At 37.7% G+C, this 27054-nt stretch overlaps 1 protein-coding gene and 1 long non-coding RNA gene across 34 annotated transcripts in view; one reads left to right on the forward strand and one right to left on the reverse strand.

The window, feature by feature from the left end:
• TMEM108 (transmembrane protein 108) overlaps positions 1–27054 on the reverse strand; it is a 349072-nt gene that overhangs the window by 156399 nt on the left and 165619 nt on the right. For 23 of the 32 annotated variants that reach the window (XM_072792712.1, XM_072792746.1, XM_072792729.1 and 20 more), the window contains one exon: positions 9095–9180. In XM_072792712.1, the coding sequence (XP_072648813.1) occupies positions 9095–9134 (40 nt within the window). In that variant the 5' untranslated portion in view covers positions 9135–9180. Of the gene's footprint in view, positions 1–9094; positions 9181–9777; positions 9916–21684; positions 22096–24989; positions 25044–27054 lie in introns of all 32 variants that reach the window. The other 9 variants (XM_072792726.1, XM_072792747.1, XM_072792724.1 and 6 more) reach the window with 3 other exon arrangements.
• Positions 1–27054, forward strand: part of LOC140614014 (uncharacterized) — a 40767-nt gene that overhangs the window by 5567 nt on the left and 8146 nt on the right. For both annotated transcript variants that reach the window (XR_012014916.1, XR_012014917.1), the window contains exons 3-4: positions 17064–17118; positions 18134–18240. This is a non-coding gene — a long non-coding RNA (uncharacterized lncRNA). The remainder of the gene's footprint in view (positions 1–17063; positions 17119–18133; positions 18241–27054) is intronic.

Raw genomic sequence — 27054 nt, forward strand, 5'->3', positions numbered from 1 at the left:
GTATCTAAGCTATTTAAGAATAGGTTTTATTTTTTAGCTCAATTATTTTGCATTTAACAGAGGTCAAAATAACAATAAGATATCAATGAAATAATGTGACTCTTTTATCTGAGCTTCATTTTCCACCTTCAGGGCTTCTTCTAAGCCATGGTAAACTGCTTAGATGTGACTGCATGTGTAACAGATAAGAAAGCTGCCCAGCCACTCAAACTTCCATTTAAGCTGGCACTTGCCAACCTTGGGGAGCTGGCCATGCTTCAATAATGACCTCCAGGTCAGAGTTGGAATCTTAATAATTATTACCCCACCTCAAACGCCCCACACTGGAGCTTCAGATCCTCCCCCTTTTTATTCCTCTCTTGCTGTAACCTGGGATGCCAAGGATGACCTAACAGGTACTCAGGGTATGGTCCTTTATTTTATCTAGGTCACTCCTGGACCCTTGCTTCTCGGTCTTTAGGGGAAAGTGGGCATATTCTCATTTCTTTAGCTAACCAAGGAATTTCTAAGTAAACTGTAGCATCTTTTTTTTTTATCTCAGAGGGCTCTGGTACTCTCTCCCAATGTTCTCCTATAATTAGCAAGCCTCACAGCAGCTTGCACATAGCCTGAGATCTGTCCTGTGGGGAGACAGTTGTTTGACTTTTGAAAGAACATCTCAGGGAAATCATTAAAGCACTTATACTCAGTGTTAAATAGACTCAGTGAAGAGAGGACACAGGAATTCCATTTCTGCCTCTTCTAATCAAACACAGCACAATTATATACCCAACACTAGCATTTACTGGCAAGGCCAGAAGCATACCCTATGCACCAACTACATATGGACATGTGAGTCACATCTAGAGCTATTCCTGCCCTGAGGGCTCACCATTAATTTGCACTTCGTGTCCTCTGAAGTTCAGAGCCCTATAGTGCTTGGCCCATGCAAAACTGTCCTGGGAGCTTTTATACCAGCTCAAATCACTGTGTGTGTGTGTTTCAAACACTCAGCCCTATATCTATTACAGTTACAGTACTCTCTCGCCCTTATAGTAAAACTTCTCCAAAAAGCTGTATCAACTCAGTTCATTTACTTATACTCTTCTTACTCCTGGACCCACAACCACCATCTACTGAGTACCTGTTTTGAACTGGGCAATGTGTTAAGTGCTCCATATACTTAAATCAACAACTCTATGAAGTATAGCAATATTATGCTATAGTCAGTTGAATGATGGTCTCTCAAAAGTTATGTTGACATCTTAACTGTGAAACCTGTGAATATGACCTTATTTGGAAAAAAGAGTCATTGCAGATATAATTAAGTCAAGGATCTTGAGAAGAGATCATGCTGATTATCCAGGTGGGCCCTGAATCCACTGACAAGTGTCCTTTTAAGGACCTTCCTCTGGGAAGGCCACATTAAGACAGAAGCAGTTTGGAGTGATATAGACATAAACCAAAGAACATCTTGGAGCTACCAGAATGGAAGAATCAAGGAAGTGTTTTCCCTTGGTGCCTTTCGAGGAAATACGACCCTGCTGACACCTAGATTTCAAACTTCTGGCCTCCAGAATTATGAGAGAGAGAGAGAGAAAAAAATCTGTTGTTTTAAGCCACCAAGTTTGTGGTAACTTGTTACGGCAGTCATAGTTTCATAGATAGGATAACTGATAAAGATGCTCACGAAGCAAATGAGTAGTAAGACTGGCCACAGCTCACAAGGTACCCTGAGCAATACTGTGGTACAGTCAGAGCAAAGGCAAGGTAATTCACTTTATGAGGAGCTGTAAGGATGCCTGCAGCAGATAAAAGATATATTCTCTTGAGAAGAAAGGCTCAAACACTTCTGAGGGACAAGAGCAAAGAGAAGAGAGAGTCTAGTGATGGAAATACCCAAAGAAAAGGAAGGGGAGGTAAAAAGGAGGGGGAGATATGAAAGACAACACTGCAAGAGCAACGTGTCTTAGGTTTTGGGAGCTTTTTAGATTCTAGCCTGAGAGTCTCTAGCGTCCATCACATTTATAAAGGCAATGGTTACACATTTAAGAAAATTTTCAGATTAGATTTTTTATAAAGCAAACATGAGGTTGCTGAAAAAAAATCCTGTTTCTTTATTTTAAAAATTCTGCTCAAACTTCTCTTATGCAGAACAATCTTTCAGAATTTTGCCAGATCCTGCTAAGCTAGAAAACACTCTATTGGGACTCCTGTGTGGCCCAGGGTCCTGGGATCAAGTTCTGCAATCAGGCTCCCCATGGGAAGCTTGCTTCTCCCTCTGCCTATGTCTCTGCCTCTCTGTGTTTCTCATGAATAAATAAAATCATTTAAAAAAGGGAAGAAAACTCTCTGTTAAAACAGTACCCACAAATGAAGCTTAAGTACATTAATGAAAATTCCACTGAGTTGTAACCTAGGTGAGGGCATGCTAGACTGCCTTTCACATTCCTTTTTAAATTTTTTAACAGGATTTTCTAGGCAATGGCACAATATAACAACAAAAGAAACAAACTATTTAAGGACAGTATTAACATGGCAACCCACGCTTAGAAATTTTGCATTTATGAAATTTTTATACCCTTCTCATTTAGCTCTCGCAATAATCATCAAGGTATTTATTTTTATAATCTGTGTATTGTAGTTAAGGAAAATGAAGTGGCTCTGGAAGGTTAAGTACTTGATGCAAAATCCCATAATTAGTATGAGAAGTGAGAGCTCAAAGTACATCCTTTAAATCCAAATTCTATGCTCTCTCCCACCATATGCTTTCGCAAAAGTACTTTCACATAGAAAGTTGAATTTACTCATGAAGAGTTAACATTTAAATTTGCATAAGTCAGCAGTTGTCCTAAGTGTGAACCTGATTTCCCTCAACTACATTTTTGCCAACCTTGTAATAGAAAATGCTCAAAAAAAAAAAAAAAAAGATAAAGTACTGAAAAGTCATAAAATTGTCTTTAAAATATTTTATTTCTCAGTCTTCACTGGAATTGCTTACAATGAGAAGGTCTTATTAAAGTTTGTTTAATCTGCATAAGACACTTTGTTGACTTATACAAATTAAAAAAATCACAACTTAAAATGTAAAAGACATTAAATCAATATGACACCTTTAAGGACCCAATATGTCTAACTTCCTGGGTTAATGTCACATTTGAAAGTGTTACTTCCTCAATTTTTCTGTGTGAATGACTTTTCCTTCAGAACCAAAGAAATCAATTCTCCCTAGAGAACATTTGCAAATTTTTTCATAATGAAAAAAAAATCAACTTCAAATTCTTGATTTGCAAACGCATTATCCATCATGAAGTAAGGAAGAAATAGTCTTATAAAATCAAGTTCTAAAATGGACCCACTGTAGTGAACAATCAGAGCTAAGGGCTACTCTTATGTTTTTCCTTTGCTTTATTTCTAATCCTAGCTAGTCCATTCCTTGTGCTCTTGTTCTTTTAAAACAGAGTAAAAACTGATGTGGGAAACAAAGGCAGAAGAAAAATTATTAAGTTTTCTTACTACTTACAGCCGATTGATGAGTCCTTGCAAAAGAGTGACATTCCCCTAGAAACTCAACTGGCTCGATGTTAAGAATTTGCAAGGGCAAAAGGCAATCTTAGCCTGATCCCCAGGATCCTGGAAGTCTACTTTACCATATAAAAATTCCTTTAGAAATTTCCTTTATCTCTAAACCCCCTCAAGATACATGTTGGCAATCATCATCTAAGCATATAATCAATCAACATATACCTGAAGGGTCTCATGACTAAGGTTTTATTAGATGGCAATCAGTGATCTTTTCCCAACAATAGCTAGCCCCTGAAGGTCCTGGAAACCGTGCTTCCAAAATTCCTTAGAGACTTACTTATCTCTAACCTCCTTCGCCAAAGACATCTCAAGAATTCTTTCTTGGCCGTTGGCTTCAAACCCTAACATTTTTTTCTACATCACTAACTTCCAGTATATCCTGAAGAGTAATATGAAACTTCAGATTTTAACACTTCCTAATCCTACAACACTGTGATTCTGCTAGTTCTCTCCCTGACATCTCTCTTACTCTTTCTTCCTAGCTCACCCTGTTTTGTTCCAAGATCCATTTCACCGCTAGGCAGCTCAAGTGATAACAGGGAAGCTGAAAAGCTTCCTTCTGCTCCAAGATAGCTTTTCATAAATCTAAGACAGTGATTTTCAAAGTGTGGTCCCAGGACCAAACTTTTGGCATCACTGAAAATTTAGAAACGCAAATTACTGTCCCCACCCCATATCTGCTGAATCAGAAACTCTGGGGGTAGAGCTCAGCAATCCATGTTTAAACAAGTTTTCAGCTGATGCTGTTGCATGACTAAGTTTAAAAGCATTGCTCTAAGCCAGTGATTCTCAACCCTGGTTGCATATTATAATCATCTGATGCCCAATCACCATACTCTCCATTCCCTCCCCTAAAGATTCTGATTTAATTGATAAAAAGTAGGGATTGGCCACCGGGATTTGTTAAAAGCTTCCCAGGTGATTCTACTGTAAATTCAGGTTTAAGAAACATTGATAAAAACCAATAAGAATAATCAAGCCTAAAATACAGAAATGCAGTTTTGACAAAACAGATTCCTCTATTTCCATAACACTGACTGAAGACCAAATGTGTCATTACCGTTATTATAGCCACTGGTGATAGCATGAGAGAAATGCAGATTGATAAATTGCTCTTAGCTACTAAATAGGACATGCTCTTGTATTTCCTTAAGAGCACAGTCTTTAGTAGCCTCAAGAGTGACAGATTTGCAAGAGGTGATGGATAGACAATCCAACAGCTACTGGCAGTGAAGGCACACTCAGTTGGTATGTTTCGTATGGGAAAGAGTGAACGTCATTTGGAAAAGAATTTTTGGTAAGCCAGGATTTGAACCCAACCAGTCTTAATCCAAAACAAAGCCCTTAATTATGGCTGCCACACTGTTACTCTTATTGGATGTTATGAACAAGCAGTGTAAGACGCCTTCAATGGTGTGGATGTTACGAACAACACAAGGGAAGATACCTTCAACGGTGGGGAGGAGATGAAGATCCTTGATTTCATATGCATTCATAATGCAATATGTTTATGATTGCCTGTAACATCTAAAAGAGCCTAAGTTTCTGGAGTCAGCGGAAAAAAATCCTCTTACTTATCAGGAGAAACAAACCATGAAGACAGAATACATGAACCAACTGCAATTAGTCCAGTATATGCAGAGCATGCAACAGCAAGCAAGATGCATCAATAATAATACAGAGCATGACTTAAGAAATATAAATGCCTGAGTACAGAGCAACGCTTAATTACTAAATATAATCACTCCTTAACTCTAAGTATCCAAACAATTTTGACTTGAATAGATATTGACATATAAAAATTTATTTTCATAGCTCATAATTAGTTTAGTCTTCTTAATAAAGTAGCACAGTACATAGCACCTAGGGAGAGATCAAATCTGCTAACTCAGAACTTAGTACCTCCCCACAATGTCATGTTCTTAAAAGTTTGTGATGATGCTTCTTATCTTCCATTATTACTTCTTTTTATTAAAAAACTGTGATATGGCTTGGGAAAAGCAGTCTTTATCATGTTAACTCCTTCCTCTGTAGAATGGGATCAATGATAATTAATGTCCTACTTGCTCTGAAATTCTGAGAATTAAGGCCCAGTAAGAAAACTGACATTTATTGTAGGTCTTCTATGTGCTATTATCTCACTCAACACAATCTTATGTAGTGGGTGGTCATATTGCATTTTACATATGAGATGCATGGAGGTAATAAAGTAATTTACCTAACATAAGCCACTTATTACGTGGTAGTGCCAGGATTTGAACCCAGGTCTACAGATCAAAAACCCAGGTATTCTTAGCACTAGTTTCATATCTTTTAGTGTAAAAATGACAAATGAATGCAGCATTTGTTTTTTTACAGAACTGTAAAGGTTCTCACCTCCACCCCCCTCATCCTCAAGCTTTCAGTTGTTCCAAAGTATCATATGTAAAATGTGTTAAATTTTCCCAAAGGGCTAAAGCTGGCAGAATGAAATACTCAGTACTGTACTGTGGAATGGAGCCCAAGAAATAAAACAAATTAAACACAGTCAGTTGCAATAAAAGTAAAATATTAAAACCTCAATTTCCCTGCCTGCCAAAGACTGCATCCCTTAGCCCCTATCAGACACACAGAAACCCCAGTGACTGTTGATTGTGATGCAGTAATCCAGAGACAGCCTGGATCTTTTTTCCTTTTTTTTTGACTTCACTTGACATCACTACTAGGATGCAAACTTTATCAATCATAGAACCACCCCTACCTAGCCACAGAACAGAAGGGCCACAATGATTTTTTTCTGCACATAGTGAAGGCACCAGGCAAGATGAAAACAATGGGCATGAACAAAGAAGTCAGAGAGACCTGAGTGTGAATTCTGACTCCATCAACCTAGGGCAGTCCTTAACTTACTCATCAGTTAATACTTCTTCATCTTGAAGCATTTGCCTCTGGAATGAATGAGATGATAAAGGTAAACCAATAAGCAGATGTCTGTGACACAGTTGGCACTCAAGAGGGAATAGCCTCTCTGATGATAAAGACAATTTATAAACTCACTCATGTTCATTAGTAAGTAACTGCTTGTTTGTTTTTTTAAAACAAATTTTGTAGTAGACTAAAGAGGACTACAAATTCTTACTATTCTTCCCTTTGAGAGTTAGAGTCCAATACCTCTCCTCTTGAATAAGGAATGGTCTTAATGACTCCTTTGGCCAATACAGTGTGACTGAAGTATTGCTCTTGGGCTTCCCAGCCTAAATCATAACAGGCCTTGTAGGTTTTGCCCTGGCCTCACAGCTGTGAGTGCCATGTAGTAAGTCTGACTACCCCGAAGCCTCTACACTGTGAAGAAGCCCCCACTTTGTCATGTGAAAAGGTCTCAGGGAAAAAAGATGTTGGGTGGGCCCCAGGCTGGTCCAGCCTCCAGCCCATTGTGGAATCTCCGCCAACCCCTACCCAAATGGCAGGTGCATGAACAGTGTAAGTGATTGTTGTTGCTTCAGTCTACAAAATTTGGGGGTGGTTTGCTATGCAACAAAACAACCAGGACACTCTAGCAGGCTTTTTCCCCCAAATTAAAAACATCAATTTGCTATGTTACATAAAGTAACAGTAAGTTTACATTACTCCTGTAGTTCTCAAGTCTGTTTCTGACACTGAAAGAAACATTGTTTGTGGACAACTTTAATCCAAGTGTAGCTTAATAACTGGCTGAGGAATGACATATACCAGCTACTGAGTGTGTATGTGTGCCAGAGATTAAATTAACTTGGGTTTTACTGAATATCCAATTCTCTTGAAAATAAACAAATGCTGTAACAACCTCTCATTTTTATGAATTTGTGAAAACCATTTCTCTGAAGGCAGACTAATTGACCTACTGCCCCAGTGCTTGACTTCTCCATTCTACAAATGTGGGCTTCTCCAGCCAGCTATCTAGAAACCAGGGTGGTTTATTAGGGGCCACCACCACCCACCTCCTAACTAGCTGAAATCTGCCTACCCTGGGCTGCTTGTGTCTTAGGCAAGCCTGCAAACAGTGAAACTGTTAAGACAAAGTTGATTTCTGCAGCATTCCAGTTAAGGTTTGAGGAAAATCCCTTTAGTTTTTACAAAGGCTCCACTTAGGAAGATAGGCCTCATTAGCATAAGACTTGATCTCTGACCCATGGAATACTTAACTGAAGCCTTTTAAGTAACTTACAAACTTATAACATTACAAAAACTTCGGGGCATATAGTCAGCATAGGAGAACTCAAGTAACATTGTGCTGCCTCTCAAATCTACAAGCTCTCTTTCATTTCCTGTTTTTTTCCTCCTGCAAAGCCTGCTTTCCTCTTCTTGGATGGGGGTTCGTGTGTGTGTGTGTGTGTGTGTGTGTGTGTGTGTGTGTGTAATCCTATCTAACCTTCAAATGTCCACTCTCCCATCAAAGCAGTTAATTATTCCTTGATGACATTGCTTCTTCAATCTATAAAGCCAACTTTTTAACAAGCAGGCTTATTATTTTTTTAAAAAAGGCACAAATCCACAGTCCTATAGGATGCATGAAGAAAACACGAGAGGCCATTTAACTTGGTGACGTTTCACGGGCTGAAAACAGGGTGATGGGACCTGTGGTTCAGGGATTAGAATTCAGTGGCAGAAATAAGTTAACCTGAATGCTTTCTATAAAGTGCTTTGCACTGGGGGTACAAAATAACCTGAATAATAAATTCTAAGGGCCCATCTTGCATCTCAGTCTCTTATGTCATTTTTTAAGCAAAAGTTAAAAAGGAACCATCCAGCCTAGGAAAGATAGGCCTTCTATATACCTCAGCAAAAACCAGATAAGTACAAAATCTGAATTTCCAGATTCTTCCAACTCAATGGCTTTGGTTTGACCTGGAGTGGGCAATGTCTATTGTCCCAAGTGGGTCAACCTGAATATCAAACCTACCGACTGGTATTGGTTTTTACATTCACTCAGTAACAACTGCAATCCCAAAGGTTATAGTCACTCTGGGGCAACTGGAGATCTGTGCCACAATCCACAAAACACATGAGCAACATGCATAAAGTCATAATCTAACATTTCATTCTACCATCAAACCTAAAGAAATCATATTTTTATCACTCATTACTTAATAACACACATAATTAAGCAAAACATTCCAAGTCAGAGGTTGTACAGTCACTGAATGGTAACAGGTTCTATATGACAAAATCCAAAAAACACAGCCTACGATTCCTTTTCTGTGAGGAACCTACAGAAGATCATACTGAAACCCTTTATTCTGCCACAAAGCCAAGAGCAATAATGTTTTTTGACGCTCATCTTTAAATTAACTATGCTTAACATGCCAACTTAGAATGATTATAACAGAGTATACATTACAACTGATGCCCAAAACAATAGAATGACTTAATACTTGATAGTTTAACTACCTAGACGAAGCAGAGGGAAATTTTCTATTGAGCAAACTCTGGTCTTCCTCCAGATAATGTAGAAGTTTCTGGCACTGGACAAATAATACTGGTATATTCTAAAAGAAATGTGGTATCAACTTACTTAATAGTTGGCAATAGAGGGCCTGTAAACTTCTCTTCATGGTATCATCTGGTCCTGCGTGTCCTCCAGTTTATTCATGATTCTGTCTAGGAAATGGGAAAAGAAAATTGTTACACCCAGTGAACATAATCCAAGTCAATAATCAGAAAGAACTCCACTCAACATGATCCTGGTTGTAAAGCTTAAAATATCTGACTTTGAAGAGGAAAATCCTTGGAATGGATATAATTTATAATCATCTATGTTAATATAAATATCAATTCATCAATTGGTTAAAACACTACTGAAAGAAACTCATGAACAACTAGATATGAGAGTCTGACTTAGGAACTTTTGAGTACTTCCAATTAACCTCCTCCTGAATCTAGAGATTTTGTTTTGAAACAGGAAAAATAAAAAATTTCTAATCTTATTTCTGTTATGGTATTCAACCAAACAGAACAACCCCAAAAGCTTCACCACACTTGAAACTGTATTACATTAAATAAATTTTCTATTATTTTCTGGTTATAAAGGATAATCAAGTATAGAATATTTGGAAAACATAGCTAAACTAAGTAGAGACAATATATAAGAAAGTACAAATTACCTATCTCTGCAGCCTTTCCATGTGCATTTCTATTTATCTGTCTTATCTTTTATTTTTAAGTAGGCTCTACTCTCAATGTGGGGCTTGAACTCACCACCCAGAAATCATACCGACGGAGCCAGCCATCTTCTACTGTACATTCTAATTTTTCTCCTTAGCAGAAAAATCTTGTGTTACCATTACTTCACTACATTATTTTAAATGGCCCACAGTATTTCTTTAAGGTAAATTCCTAGAAATGCAATCACAAGGACACAATTTGAGGCTTTTGAAATATACTGCCAAATTACCCTTCATCAGTACCAGTATATGAGACTATCCATTAGACTACAACCTACCCAATAATGGAAATTTATAATTTCTTTACATCTTTGCCAATAAATAGGCAAATATTTCATCTCATTGTTTTAATTTGCATTTTATAAGTTTATTAATCATTTGTTCTTTTTAAAATTTTTAGTTCACATTTGACAAAGATACTTTTTTTTTGACAAAGATTCTTTGGTAAAGCTCCTAAACCTTCTCCTAGGTTCATCCATCACTTCCTTATAAAATCTAGGTTTAGCAAGAACTCTGTTTGACCAGAACCAGAAGTCAGTTTGACCAGAACCCTCTTCTCAACATATGATTAGGTTCCTTATCCTCTATCAACTCACAGGTGATAATTACCCTGGCCTGTCTTTAGCAAGAATCTTGTTAGGTTAGCTTTGCCAGAACCCTTTACCCCTGATGTTTTCTCTTAGTAATTTTCCATCCACTGACCTCCCCACCCCCCTAATTCTTGGCTATAAATGGTCACCTGCCCAAGCTGTATTTGGAGTTGAGCCCAATCTCTCCCCAACTGTAAAATCTCATTGCATTGTTCTCTATATTTATCCCAATGGTCCTGAATAGAGCCTGACTCACAATCTTTAACAAATGTCATTGAATATCTTTAACACTTTAACATTCTCTATTGGTATGCTGGGTTATTTTCTCATAATGCCTCAAGCGAAACTGATTTATCTTTCAAATATTTTTGCTGAGATATAATTCATGTATTATGAAATTCAGCCTTTCAAGTATGCACTTCAGTGGTCATTAGTATATTCAACTTGTGTAACCATCACCAGTACCTAATCAGAACATTTTTCATCACTCTAAAATAAAACAAACTAAAAAAAATCCCCCAAACTCCTATGTTTATTAGAAGTCATTACCCTTCTCCCCTCCTCCCAGTCCCTGGCAACCACTAGTCAACTGTAGATCTGCCTATTCTGTACATTTCATATAAATAGCATCATATAACATTTAATTTTTGTATCTGGCTCTTTCACTTAGCATGTTTCTTAGGTCCATCCATGTTGTAAGGCATGCTTATCCCCCCTTTTTGTGAAAATGATAAACACACTCATACACATCCACACACACCGATGGTTAAAGAGACCTTCCTTAGTTCAGGATTACAGAAACAATTGCCTATATTTTCTTTTTGTATTTTTTAATTTCCTTTAGATCTGTTTTTGGACTTTGTGTTACATTTTATGTCTCTGTTTGCTTGTTCTTCCACTATAACAATAAGTGCTGTTTAAATTAAACTCTTGGTAAAGTTAGGACCTCATTATTATTCTTTTTAAGATTTATTTTGTTCTCTAAATTTGTTTTTCCCCTAAATTAACTTTATCATTTTATTAAATTCCAGAAAAAATATTAGTATTATAGTTGTAATTATTTTCTACTTGTTTTAAAGATTTGATCTCCTCAAAATCCAAATGTGGTAAGGAGAATGATAAATACAAGAGATTTCAGTTCTGAGAGACTAAGAAGGAGGGGCGAAGGAGTCCAGACATCAGAAGGCTGAAGAGTTGATACACAAAAGGTGCTGAGAGTCAGAAAAAGAACAATTTGGGCAGGCTGGGTGGCTCAGTGGTTTAGCACCGCCTTCAGCCCAGGATGTGACCCTGGAGACCTGAGATCAAGTCCCACGTAGAGTTCCCTGCATGGAGCCTGCTTCTCCCTCTGCCTGTGTCTCTGCCTCTCTCTCTGTCTCTCTCATGAATAAATAAATAAAATCTTAAAAAAAAAAAAGAGCAATTCCAAAAGACAGAAGTGAGACCTAAGAATAAAAGATAAAATGAGAAATTTCCAAGAGGAGATGACCCATAAACTTTAAGATGCATAACATTTAATTTTTCATTGCTTGTTTTATGCTGTTTGTACTTAAATACATCTATTCTCCATAATGCTTATCTACCACCAGTACTCTCAAAATCTCAGCAGAAGTCTTGTACAAAATAGCCTTATATTAGTGGTACTCAGCTGGGCAATGATAGAACAGAGACTATCTCTCAACACAAGGGAGACCAGGAACAGGAAAAGCCATGGGAATCATAAGCAATAGTTAGTGGGCATCTATGGAGGACTTAGGACATAGTAAGTACTCAATTGTAAAGCAAGTAAATATACGAATGAATAAATAAATAACAGGAAGCAGAGACACAATTGTTTATATTGATCAAGGAGAACATAAGACCCTTAGTCATCTCTAGAAATGCTTAGTGATTTTTGAGAAACAGACTTTTAAAAAAAAATTTATTTATTATTTATGATAGACATAGAGAGAGAGAGAGAGAGAGAGGCAGAGACACAGGAGGAGGGAGAAGCAGGCTCCATGCCAGGAGCCTGACGCGGGACTCGATCCCGGGACTCCAGGATTGCGCCCTGGGCCAAAGGCAGGCGCTAAACCACTGAGCCACCCAGGGATCCCCGAGAAACAGACTTTTGACAACACATGAAATAGAGCCATTTTATTCACATATCAAAGGAACACTGAGCTCATAAATCCAGGACACTTGGTATCATCTGGGTTATACAGGTTTATTCCACCTACAAGCACCATGTGGCTTATATTTATTCAAAATTAATCTTTATTTAGATCTTTTTGTGGAGTTTTGCAGTGTTTTTCCTTGAGTTCTACAATCTTGTCAAATTAATTCCTAGGCAAAAAAAATTAATTCCTAGGCATTATATATATGTGTGTATATGCACACATACATACATATTTGCCACTGTGATGGGATTTCTGTTTCTATTATATCTTCTACTTGCCTCTATATGAAAATGAATGAATTTTGTATATTCATTTTGCAACCTAACCAAACTTACTTAGTTCTACTGATGGTTTCTCACCTGAGTCTCTTGGGTCAGTTGTTCTGCTTTGGATAGATGGAGAGGCATAATGGGATTCCATCTAAAGCCATTTTTTAACCAGATAGTAGGAAACATTAATTGTATCTGGTCCCTTAGGGAATAAATTAGGAGCTCCAAGGATGACAACTAATTTCTGGGATGAAATTCTAAGAAAGTATAGTTTACAGCTAAGAGGCTGAAGAAAAGAAAAAGAAAGGAGGAGGATTAAAATATTTGCCCAAAGATGCAGCTACAGTGGCACAGGTGGGGGCCTCACTGATTATTAGCTCATGGTAAACAAAGAGGTGCAAGTAACCTGAACCACTCCCTAAAAAAGGTGAGCCTAACAGAATCCTGCCTTTCCCTTCTTTGCTTAAATGGAACACATATGTATTCCATTGATTCAGGAAGGGAAATTTTTCTCTTTCACAGATCACTTAAAGTGTTACAATTAGAACAGACCATATATATAGCAGAGAAGAAGTAATAAAGAGCCGAACGAAAAGCTCTGTTATATGATATGCAAATTGACTTGAAAAGACAAGTTCATAGAGAATAAGGAATACCCAGGAAAAGCCTGGAAAACAACAACATAAAAACACAACTAAGCAGGGACAGGGGAAAGAGGGACTGCCAGCCCTACAGACATTAAAATATACTCTAAAGCCTCTACCTTATCAAAAACAATTTGATTTTAACACATCAATAGACCAAATTACATGAAAATTTATATGATAAAGGAAGCATATTAAAGAATAGGCAAAAAGATGAACTTTCTGAGATAACAGCAGAATATAAGATAAAATTGTACTAATTCCAAATACTGCACATCAGCATAAATTCCAAAGAACCAGACCTTTAAATGTAAAAAATGTAAATAAATACTAGAAGTAAGGGTAAATTCTTCTATTGGGAATAGAGAAGATTTGCTAAATTTAAGTCAAAGTTTGAAGCAAAAGGGAAAATATAAACTTTATTACATAAAAAAATTCCAAAATAAAAACTGTAATTAAGTAAAGATACAAATGAAAACCTAAAAAAAAATGTTCAGCAAAGAGTTAACATCCCTAAAACTTATTTGTAACCCTCAAATCAATTCTCATGGTGCCTTAGCAATCATTTGCATACATGCTTAGAGTGGGGAAAATTGGAGTTGCTCAACACACATGATCCCAGCTGAGGTTAAACAAGGCAATGCTCTGTCATCACCAAGTGCTGTCTAGTACTCCGAAGTGCAAGAAGGCATGAGTTATGGGGCTGTTGGCTGTGAGTTCAAAACTAATGAATTGACAGTATATATTACATAATGTATCTAGAAATACTGTGTTTCTATAAACAGAAACACATATAAAACTAAAGTTATGTATGTATCAATTAACAAAAATGTGACCTGAGGCTGGGCCTTAATTTCCTGAGAGCGATAGCTTGGTATTCACTAGTTCAGTATTGGTGAAAACTTTACAGAACATTAACTACCATGAATCGTGAGAATTAACTGCATTTGAGATGAACTCTAAAATATTTTGTGAGGCAAAAAATGAAGATGACTAACAATTCAGGCAAATAGCTGGCACAAAACAGAACAATGGCTCTCCATCTCTTTAGGACCTAGGAAGAGCTGATTAAGGTGATAGCCAACACACCTTATGGTGCCCTTTGGGAAAATGAAGTGGGGAGAAGAACAGGAGAGTTGACATAGCAACTAAGCTCACAGCCCTGCAAAAAAGTTTGGAAAAGAGCATACATCTCCATTTTATAGGCAAGGACACAGACACCAAAAATTCTGTGTTTGCTTGAGATCATACCTATCAGCTGTGAGACCTTGAGCTAGTTTCCAGACTTCTCTGATTGGTGGATTTCTTGTTTGTAAATGGGGTAAAAACAGTACTTAATGTGCCTGCTGCAAAGACTAGACAATGCATGCAAAGCACTTGTCCCTGTGCCTGGCACACAACAAGTGCTCAAAGCAAATACCTAATAGCAGAAGGCAAGATAATAACACATTAGGCCACAGCTCACCGACCACCTCTTAATTGTGCTTTTCCTAAGCTAGAAATAAACTTTGGAATATTATCCAAATAGTCCCTTTTGTTAGATCTTATTTAAATTGAATTCAGAATTTACTTTTATAAGTGGAACTTCAAGTTTGTTATTCACAATTCATGCCTTTGTCTTCCATAAAAAGGGTCTGGGGAGGCTTACTAATAGATGCAACTTGTATAACAGAATTATTAGCATATCAAGGCACATTATCAGAAAGGGAGACACAAAATTATGTGGAAAAAGGGCGGATTAATTTTACCATACAGATGCCTGGGTGGCTCAGTCTAAGTGCCTGCCTTTGGTTCAGGTCATGATCTCCGAGTCCTAGGATCAAGTCCCCAAGGGTTCCCTGCTCAGCAGGGAGTTTGCTTTTCCCTTCCCCTCTGCTAGTACTCTTTCTCTCAAATAAATAAAATCTTTAATTTTTTTTTAACATAAACTGTAATTGAATAATACATTTCTCTTGGAGCTTCCTAAAAATAAAGGCAAAGAAGAGCATTTTTTCCCCTAGCTGCATAAGTAGAGGCACAGTTTGTATTCTGTTCAGAAAAACTACCCTTTAAAAAAATGCTACCCTTCTGTGTCAGTAACTTCTAAGAAAAGATCATTAGACAATTTTTGATAGGCATTAGCATCCTCAATAGCAGTTTTATAGAATACAAACAGAATATTCTTGGCATGGCTGCTCCTTATCAACCCACAATAAAAACTAAAGTCATGTGTTGAGTAGTGATTCAGGGAAAGCATATCAATGAGCAGCAGGCACACCATGCTGTAGGGAAAAGAATCAGGAAGGCCTGTCATTGAGTAATTTTGCTATGTGACCTTGACCAAGTTACTTAACTTCTCTGAGCATCAGCTTTCTTGTTTGTAAATGAGGCTGACTCCTAAATCAGAAGACTGCTTATAGAATTAAATGAAGTAAAGCACTTCCTGTGTATCTAGTACATGGCACATGTCTCTCCCTTTTCCCCCAAGTGAATGTGAGAATAGAGAAAATTAGGAAAATGAAAGGAACTGATATTTAGCAAGTCACCCCAGATCCTGAGTATCAGGAGCAGTGGATTACTTCAAGAAAGCAAATATGAATGCTAATTTACATAATAAATCATACATGGATACATGTGTCCACAGGGCTAAGTTTGAGTTATAATAGGTTTTTAGTCAAATTTTTTTGATACGGATGATTTGCATATTAAACAGGAATATTCTTTACTTCCATAAAGAAAGAGATGTTCTTATCATTATTCTGAAACTAGTGGCCCTTCTTTCTTCCAAATTTTCAGTTTTGAGCAAGAAAGAGTTCACTTTCCTCTGAACCTATGATCAACAGTGTGAGCCTGATTACAGTGTGTCACTTTGTCTCTCAGTCCTGGGAGTTTATAGGAGATAGTGGTGACTATGGTGAACTTGAAAGCATGAAGGAATGCTATTTTTAGGCTCTAGTCAATTGTCAGCAGGAGAAGTCTTTTATTCATTAAGCTGAAAATTTTCACAAAATTTCCCCCCAAAATTTTCAAGAGAAGCCATACATTTAGATATCTTTCCCTATTTTAAAATATTAGCAATTAACTCACATGGGACAAGGGTACAAGTCAAAAGAAATAGGACTGTGTGATTTCTGATTTATAAAGGCTTTCCTGGTAAAGAACCTGCATGAGTACTTTTCTAGCAAACCGAGGAGGAGAATGTCTGTCTGTGGAGAGAATCCTACTGATGGAAGAAGCAATACAGATCTACTCTCCACCTGAGCTTGGCTAGGTTTGTCCTCTAGCAACCTTGGAGGCCAGGATCTCACTCAGTAAACTCTGAAGAATAAAAAACCCTTCAACAGTGCTCCTTTCTTCTCTCCCCTTTCCTATTTTCTTCTCTGAAAAATAAAATATTGGAGGCTGTCAGATCCACAAGATGCTGAATTCCAAACAAAAGGGCAAAAACTGTTCACCTTCTACTAAGGAAAAGCCTACAAAAAGGAATCAATCAATGTGGATTCTGCTTGGAGGACTGAGAAGTAATTGCTTGAGTGTTCCTCAAGACCAGCTAGAGTTTATTTACATGTGCTGGGGGGAAGAGTGTTCTGCTGTCCACAGTCACTGAAGTCAGCAATGGGGTAAAAATAGGATCAGGAACCTGAGGCTTACTGGAATGACACTGACTTCTTTCTTTCAGCGTTACAATGTATGAAGACCATTTATCTCATTTGAGGAGACAGAAAGGTGCTTGTGTAAGTTGAAGAATACATACCACATTTTCCCTTTTATGGTTTGGGTATTAAAGACTATACAGTGAGGTTAGGGACTTAAATGATATTATAACAATACCAAATACTAAAGGAAGATGTTTCATCACTTTGACTGCACTGTTTATGAAAAAAGATTATTTCTTGTCCACGGCAAGCACATTCATTTTTCTTTTTTTCTTTTGCAATGCCTGAAAAACATCTCCAGAGATTGAATTTTAGGACCTAAAAATATGTGTATTTCCTTTGGGAAGTATTTGTCCTAAAGATGTGCCAAGTTTTTACAATGGAAAGGGAGGGAAGGCCATATGAAATAAGCAAAACTCTTATCAGAATGTTTTACATGTGGAAAGAACATTTAAATCATGATGCATGCTTTGAAACATGTAATATATTTCAGTATGTGAAATTAGTCATAATATCATAGTCTTTGCTAAATTTTAATGTTGATCTCAAAAATATTTTTTTCTTCTATTCCTTGTCCTTAGCTTCTCTCACCCCACTTCAATCCACACAAAGACTTCTGTAATTTTTGAGCTAGTGTGAAGACAGTTTTAATTTATGGTTTTGGTTTAATCTTTTAAAATATATAATTTACATCAGGTGACTCCAGAGGATAGGTAGTCTATTAAATGTACAGTGGGATAAAAATTCTAATGAAATGAAAAATTATGTAGGCAAGTGAGGTGGTCCAATATAAAACAGATATAGCCTGAAGTTTGAGGTTCTATGGATTCTACTTCAATCTGCAGGCAAGGCCATCAGAGGAGGGCTGTGCTGTCTGCTTCAGCTCAAAGATGTCCTGCAGCTCAGTGTCTGTAGTATAGTATAGAGGGCATGAACCAGGCATTTGATACAGTAGATTTTAGGAAATTGGACATGAAGGAAACGTAGGGGAATAGCCAATAGAAACCTTAGTTGCCCGGAGTACCTAAGTAAATAGGTGGTTTTCTGGTGGATACTCAACAGCCTCTGACAAGACCTTCCATCTTTTGTCTAGGGCTAACCCACAGTTGCTACTGTACTGTGCAAAGTCACTCTCTATGTGGTACAGCAGCAGGTCATCACTCCAATGATGCTCACAACACCTGAGGAAGGGAGGAACAGGTAAAGCCATTACCCGAAGAGTATGGATTAAGATCACAGTCCCACAGTGAAGTCACAGTATTCCAAGCATTTTTGATGCTTCTCAACTTTATGCCTTCCTCCAGGAAGTTTGGGTAAAATAATACAACCAAAAATAATGTGTTTCATCTCATCTGTGAGGGACTTAAACAGCTCATTTAACTATGTTGATAATTAGACCTTTCTTTGGTAATTGGATGGGCTAGAAGAAATATCTAGAAGTAACAAAATTAGTATTCCCAAAACTATCTGATGGTCAAAATCTTTTTTTTAAAATAGATTCCTTAGTTTTTCCCTCCTCCCTGGGATTCTAATGTGTAGTCAATCAAAACCAAGGACGCGTACCCCAGCCTAAAAGAGCACTACAGACACAGTGAGGCCAGTCCTGCTTGTTCTCATTCCTGAGACTGGCATTTTACAAGAGATGGAGGAAGTGGGATAATTGATGAAACCAGATTTGTAAGTTATGTTTAAAACAGAATATGACTGATTCAGTGTTTCTTAAATATTTAGATCTACAGCCTCTCATGCAATTCAAGTTTTATGCAACATGAGTTCTTTGTGATATTTTAGCCAATCTACCTTTGATACACCTCTCACTTATCCTTGCTACTTGGCTTCATAGGGATGTCAGGAAGATTAAGGAGACAATGACTAAACAGGGAGAGAGAATGAGGTGCGTGAAGTAAAGGGGGTGTGGAAGCTATATGCAGACTAAGAGACTGGCATAAAGCTGAAACCACCCTAATCGTCAATCACTTGTTCCCAAGGTACTGATGTTCCTTTTCCTGAAGACTGCATTTACAGGGGAAACAGAGTGGGGAACCATGCTACAAATTCTGAGTGGGAGGATAGGCCACACTGAAAGGGCCTCCTTCCTGTGGGGACCATAACCAACCACATAGAGAAAAGCAGGGCAGGAGTATATAGTATAAGCAGAAAATAGACTGGAGATCCATTTCTTTGTAAAATAGAGTGCTGCAAAAGAGTAAGCACCGTGTTAGTAGCAGAGAGATTAGGGCTGGGAATAAAAGCAAATGAGACATCATCTTTGCCATCAAGGAGCTTGCAGTTTAGCAAGGGGAACAAATATCATGGCGAAAAAAGTCACTGCATAGCCAGCTTTGCCCCTACCAGCTGTACAGATTATTACACTATATTCTAGAACATTTTTTACTAATTTAGACACTGAATCTCAAGAAGGGTAGTATTTTTTCTATCAGTAAAACAGGCATCACACCTATGTTGCAAGACTGTTCTGAGAATGAAATAATACATCCACAGAGTTTAGAGCAGAGAAGTACAAAAAACATGTCCTATACCTTCAGAGTAAGGCAAAAAATGACATTTTCTGGAAAGTACCAGGACAGGTTTCTGAAGGAGATGGAATATGAGCTAAATGTGCAAGGTTAAGAGGGATTTTGACTAGCAAAGGCAAAAAAGTACAAAGTTGCTGAGTGAGGACAGTGAGACAGGAGTTTGAGGATAAGTACATTAAACAACAGAAGATCTACCTCTGACTGCTTTAACATTCCTAAACAATGCAATTTGAATACGTGACTCTCCAGCTTCACAAATAAGGTTGGGCTAATGTTCTCATTTTCTGAAAGAAGGATATATGGAGGAGAGGACAAAACTGATAGGGAAACAGCAGGCAGTAGTTAAGAAGCAAAGAGATAGAGGCTGGGTCTCCAAGGCTCAATCTTCCTTGTTCAGAACAACAAAAAAATGCCTACTAAGCATAACATTGTTGGAATGTCACTGTCTTATAAGTCTCATGCAGCTACAGGACCCAGAATCATCCCCATTGATGTTTATACAGTATTAGACAACTGCCACTGGGTGTTGCCAAACCCAAGTTTACACCTGGATAGATGTGATCCTGCAGCTGGATCCTCAGATTGCTAGGGCTAGCATTGTAGGCTCATTATCACCATTTCATTAACTTCATAATAATGTCACCATATTGTTTATACTAGCTGTTCTAAAAATGTAGTCCTTAGACCATCAGCAGCACCCAAGAAGTTGTTAGAAACGTAAATTATCAGGTTCCATTCTAGACCCGCTGAATCAGAAACTCTTGGGATAGAGCCCAGCAATCTATGTTTCAACAAGCCCCACAGGATGTATGATAAAGTTTGAGAACTTTGTTTTCCAGAAGTAAATTTCTGGACCCATTTTTATGGCAGGGTTTTACTCTTCAACCGTTACCTTGGACAAATCATTTACATTTTCAAAGGACCAATAAAAGAGGAAAGAGGCAGTTGGAACAGAAAGGCCCATTTCCAAAGTCTCTTTCAACAATAACATACTATGATTTATAAGTTCACCACTGGGGAAAATGTTTACAGTTCATTAGTTCAAACAGATTGTTGGTGCTGGCATTTGTGGCTCTTGTTGAGAACATTAGCATAGCGTATTTGAATTCTAATGACTGATTTGAAAATACCACCCATTTCCATTATTCAACTTTTTAAGCTAGTAATATTAATGCTGTATGAGTAACACCTATATGGGAGGTGGGAGGTGGCATGTATTAAAACATGGGCTTAAAAAAAAAAACATGGGCTTTGTAGTAGAAAAACCAACAAGATGATTGCAGTGTATTTCCTAGTCTCTGTTGTGGTTATATGCATCAATAAGAACTAGACCTTTCACTGAATTAAAATTCTAAACACAAGCTGCCAGAATGGATTTAAATGATTAAATCCTAGAACTACTTTCAAACAAACCTCTTAACCAGAATCTAAAAGACTCAGCAATGACAGTCAATACTTAAAGGTGAGTCAAATGTGTAAGCCATTTGTGCCTTGCAAATCAGCCCAAATCAGAAGGGTGAAATTCAAAGCTCTAAAAATTGAAGGAAACTAAGCTGTACATCAAATACATCAGACTGAGGACAAATCAGGATTTTTAAGAATAATTAGCCATCTGTTTTCCAGTGCTGTCCCTTCTCAAGCTATTGATACACAGAGCCATGTGGATGTAGGCTATGCAAATTAAAAGGTAGGTTCTGGGAAGGTAGAAATTTTTTGTCTTGTCTACTGCTATGTCCTCTGTGCTTAGAATAGGGTCAGGCACATAGTAGGTATTCAGTAAATGCATAAATGATCCTACAAAATTGATACAGATAGCACTGTCAAGCAGAATTTTCCATAATGATAAAAAAAAGTTCTGTACATTCTACTGTCCAAAACAGTAGCCACTAATTACAGATGGGCTATTGAACACTGAGAATATTGCTAGTATAACTGGGGGGAATGAATTTTAAATTTAAAATGAAATAGTTATATGTAGGCACAGTTATAGAGGCTGAGGAAAATGAGTGTGTGTGTGTGGGGGGGGGGGACAGAAAAACGGTGTGTAATTCAAGAAATTTATTATCTATTATTTCTGACCGGGAAAGTGGTTCAGATAAGGGCATACCGGGTGGGCAATGCTTCCTGGGCTTCAGATTCTTTCCACTTTTCCTAAAGTCCGTTGCAGCAGTTGCTGAGGCAAAGAGGACAAATTTCAGACTTAAGGAGAGATCACATTCTTCAATCACTAGGGACAAGGTGGTGTTGAACCCACAGACAAAACAGCTGGTAGAAGAGTGACTGCTATATGGCCAGAGACACTAAGAGTCTGCAGAAACAAAAGTAATGAAGAACCTGGGACTTCCCTCTTGGCTCAAATTGTTCTTGTGTTCATTCCCTCAAATATTTTCTCATGCTTCCTAAGTACCAGGCCCTGTTTTCTTGTTTTTCTTTCTTAAGGGATGGTATTCCAAGGACTGATCCTTGCAATTGAGTTGGGCCTTGAGGTTCTTGGGCTTGTCACAAAATAGATGAAATCCTGGAAAAGAAAGGGCTGCATCACAAAATGAAATGATTAGAGCCATTTAGTGTTAACTAAAAAGAGAGAAAAAAAAAAGGTATGCCTTTTTTTCTGTACCCAAACTAGTGAAAACTGATTGTTGCTTATGTGGCATAATGCCTAAAATTATAGCATACTCCTATGTGCTGCCTTGACTTCTGATAAAATCAGGAAGGCCTTGAATGGCCTACCTCCCCACTTTGGATAAGGTTCCTTAGCTAACCAACTCTCTTTATCAAAGGTATCAGGCATAGTTCCTTTTCTCCCTGAGTAACTGGTTTTAGTTCCTAACAAGCAAGTGGAATTATTCAAACAAGCCAATCACATCTTCTCAGTAACCAGGCAGCATCTCACCCTCCTGATAGCACAAACCTGCCTCCTACTGGCTGTTCACACTGTTCCAGAGTGCAGATCCTATATGGCCCTGTGTGACATGCAGTGTTCTCATTTCCCAGCTAGGAGTATATGTGACTCATCAACTGCTGTTGATTGCATGCACCCAGTATTGTGTATTTGGCAATATCCAAACCCTAGGGTGGGATTCCTCCCTCACCAATGGAACAAAGAGGAAGTAATTAAAACAAGTTCTACGTATTTTTACAAACTCTTCATAAATAATTCATCAGTTGTTGCTGGGCAAGATATAATTTATTGACACTCAGGACAATCCCAACTCTTCTGAATGCTGTTATACATCGGGGCATGAAACTTGGAAAAACAAATTTCTCAGAGGGCCTTGTCATCAAGATTAGATTCTCACTGATTAGAAGCACAAGCATGACATTTGAAGGGTAAAAGAGAAGCCATTATTCCCTAGTAGCAGCTGTGGGTTAGCACTAACTAGACAAGAGATAGAAGGTTTTGTCAGAAGCTGTTGAGTGTCCATCAGAAAAGCACCTATTTACTTAGGTACTGTGGTCAGCAAAGGCTTTTATTGGCCATTCTCCTATGTTTCCTTCATGTCCAATTTCCTAAAATCTGCTGTAGCAAATGCCTTTGTACCCTGGTTCATACCCTCTTGACTTCACCTTTGATTTCAGCTATAGTTGCATGGTTCCATACAGGTTTCAACTTCAGGTGGCAGCATTTCACCTCGAGTGCAGGATACACATTTCCATTTTCTATTCTAGCATGCCTCTGACATTGCTGGTGTCATGGGAGTTAGTTGGGGCCACATACATACGTGCAGCTCAGAAATACAGGGAATTAATAGCCGTGGGGCAATTCTTGGGAGCCAGTGGATACATCCTCCTACCTTTCGTCCTGTGGGAAGAAAATTCTGGAAGGTATTTTCTAGGTTTCTCAGTAGGTTCTGATAGAATCAAGCTCCCACGATGCAATCTATACAATACATCCCTGTTGGCCATTCCTCTGCCTTATTTCCCACTGCTGATCCCTAGGATCAGCTCCCAAATAACCTATCTACTCATAAGTCCTTGCCTCAAGCTTTACTTTAGGAGGAATCCAAACTAAGTGGATTTCCTGAGCTTTGTTCCTCCAGCCCTCCACAGATTGCATAAGCTTCTGATTCCTTGTATTAAAATGTTTCTTATTCTTCACATGTAGAGTGGCTTCTGTTTTCCTGACCCCACTATGATTAATATGGTTACATGATTTTCCATCACATATTAGATAATTTTATTTATTATTCTGTGAATGTACACTTAGAGGGCAACTATTATTTTACTTTTGTTATCTTTAGTACTTTGATTACTATGGAAGACATTATTAGTAGTTTTATCAATAGACATTCTCCCAATCTTTCTTATTAACAAAACCCAATTTGGGTTAACTTGAAAATACAGCTGACTATAGGAGTGCTGAAAATACTGACTCCATCTTTGGCCCTCCATCTTGTTCATGTTAGCTCAGTGACCTCTCTTGGGACTACATGTTCTGAGTACCATGAAGATTAATATACATACCTTAGAAATGCCACCATGTCTGGAAAGAGGGGAGGCTTGTTTTGACCTCCCATGACCCTGTTAGAGATAATACAGTCTTTCTCCTTTCTGATGTACAGGTTGTGCCAAAAGATATAATTAAAGGGTAGCTGTCAATTAGGTCCATGTAAGCCCTCTGAGGTGCAATCAAACCCTTTCATCTCATTATAATGTTCTTTTGTGTGTCCCCTCACTCTATAAAATCTGCGGACTAAGGTCCAGATTGTGTGGAGAATAACTATTGCAGCTGCTGTGGACTGTCTTCTACCCAATTCCCCTTGTGAGTAAGTTAACCTGAATAAAACTCTATGTAAACTGTATGGAGTGGCCTGCTTCATTTTCAAGTCTCAAAGTGCCTTCTCAGTTTGCGAGATACTTTACTATCTCTCCTGCACCTTCTAACACTGACCCACACCTTAATTTTAGTCTCTCTTGAAGCTAGGAGAGACAGTTCTAGTTAATGAGAAACAGAAGTTCACCTGAGATTTCTAGAAAAGTTTTAGCTGTCTTGCTTGTCCTTTTCTCTTCCCATCTGGAACAATGGCATGAAATAAACTTACCATCTATAGCCACAAGGGACAATGAGGACAAAAGCTACTGCTTGGGATGCCAATGGTATAAAGGAGTTGCCTCAGGAGCCCTGAATGTTGGTCTCCCCACTTCTCTCCCTCTTTTTAAAGATTTTATTTATTCATGAGAGACACAGAGAGATAGGCAGAGACATAGGCAGAAGAAGAAGTAGGCTCCTCCAAGGGAGCCCAATGTGGCACTTGATCCCAGAACTCTGGGACCATGCCCTGAGCAAAAGGCAGACGTTCAACTGCTGAGCCACCCAGGAGTCCCTCCCCACTTCTCATTATGTAAGATCTATGTCTGTTTTGGTAAGCTGCTATAATGGTTTCCTTTATAGGGCTGAGTGCAATTCCCTACCTGATACATGGTCTTCATATTTTTAACTTTGAATCATTTCCTTTGACTTGATTCCTGGAAGGAAATTGCCAGGCTGGTCAAGAGAGATGTATATATATAAATTTATAATACATGTTGCTAAATTATTTTATAAAAGGATTACATCAATCTAATTGGTCACCATCATAATTTGAGACTATATATCCTGGAAAGGGACTTTGTACTTGTTTTAATAATTATCTTGCTAACTAATTCCATTTTGATCACCAGTCTAATATACTATTAGTAAGTCCTAAGCTTATAGGCTATATGGAAAAGCTCTGTGGAATCCCTAATCATGACAACTGTCAGCATTTTGTCCACTCAAAAAAGCAGCACATACTATGATATCCTTACAATGATATTATCATAGGATGACTACTAAGGCAGTCAGCATGACGATCTTCAAAAAAAAAAAAAAAAAAAAAGAAAGAAAAAGAAAAAGAAAAAGAAAAAAAGAAAAAGAAAAAGAAAAAGAAAAAGAAAAAGAAAAAGAAAAAGAAAAAGAAATTCCCCTACTGCTTCAACCAAATAGACTACTGTCAAGGGAGACACAGAAATGAGAAGATATGGAAAGAAAACAAGGAGACCAGTGTGGCTAATGGCTTACTAACAGTCAAAGGCTCTATTTCTATCCGCAAAAGATGGAGGGAAAGGTGGAAAAGTCCCTGCATCACTCCAAATTAAGAGAGAACTGTTAGATAACAAGAGACAAAGGTGCGGCATTTTTATCTGGCAGCTCCAGAGCTACAATAGCCCAAGAGACATGAAATAAACCATGGTACAAGAGATCACAGCCTAATAGACATGATAATGGCTTGCCATGTGTGCAAAATCCAGCCTCATCTTACATCTGAGCTCATTTCCTCCTTTTATTGGCAACTGTAAGAGGAAATATCCTTGGCGAATAAGTCATCACAACACTGCTTCATGGCAGAGACTCCTGGAATGTCATTCATTTATTTATTATATTCATTCATTCACTAATTTTCCTGCATGCCTACTGCCAGTAAGTGGTAACAGTACACCCCCTGGACTCAAGGAGCTTACTATCTGGGAGGAAAAGGACATATACAGAAATAATAATAACACAATGATTTTTTGCTATATTAAGTAGGATTAAAAATGTCATAGTTTCATTAGATTGAATTTATAATAAGGAACTCTAAAGCCGCTAATGTAAAAAAAGCTGTTCTTTATCAGAAAGTTGGTACTCAACCCATGTTTTGTTTTTCACCACATACAGGTAGGCTTTCTAGCTAGTAAGAATGAGGAAACTTGGAGAAAAAAGAATTAGCTTTCTGCTGACTGGAAAAGAAAATTATGGATTTCATAATGGCAAAAATATCAGAGGGCTTTATTTCCTTTTTTAATGCTCATAAATTTAAATATTCAGGAAGTTGGTTTAAAACATATAACAGAAAAGACAACTTATTTCTTTGTCTCATTTGGAATGAGTGTAGTCACTAGAGAAGAAATGGAACTTGAAAAATTATTATTAATAAATGCAGAAATCTGCCCACAGCAAAACTGCCATGAAAATGCTCTAGTAAAGTCAGGGTTTCAATGAAGTGTCCAGTGAAATTACTTATATTACTAATTTACGGCAAAAAAGTGAGGTTAAATTAAATGAAAGCTGATATGATTTAGGAATAATGTTCCTACTTTCCCCTCTTTGTATTTAATTGAAACTTATTGTTTTATAAATATGATAGATTCCAGTTAATGCCTGTTTTTAGCCAGATCAATAGCAAATCTAATTTTTATACAAAAAGCCTACTTATGTGAAAAAACATGCCCATTTCTTTAATTTAATTGGTCAGTAATTGAGAAATAAACCTAATAGTGTATCTAGAATGGTATCCCTATCATTCATGTGGGCACTGTAGGTTTAAACTACAGGTGAAAGCACAGGAAATGAATGTTTATTGTGGAATGACTGTGTGCTCAGCAATGTGCTAGATGGGACCTTTTCATTGGAGGCTTCACATCACTAAGTAGGGATTAGTATCTTTGATTCTTTGGAGTGCTCAGAAAGTTTAGGTTA

The sequence above is a fragment of the Canis lupus genome, chromosome 22, assembly GCF_048164855.1.
Source record: "Canis lupus baileyi chromosome 22, mCanLup2.hap1, whole genome shotgun sequence".
Lineage (NCBI taxonomy): Eukaryota > Metazoa > Chordata > Mammalia > Carnivora > Canidae > Canis > Canis lupus.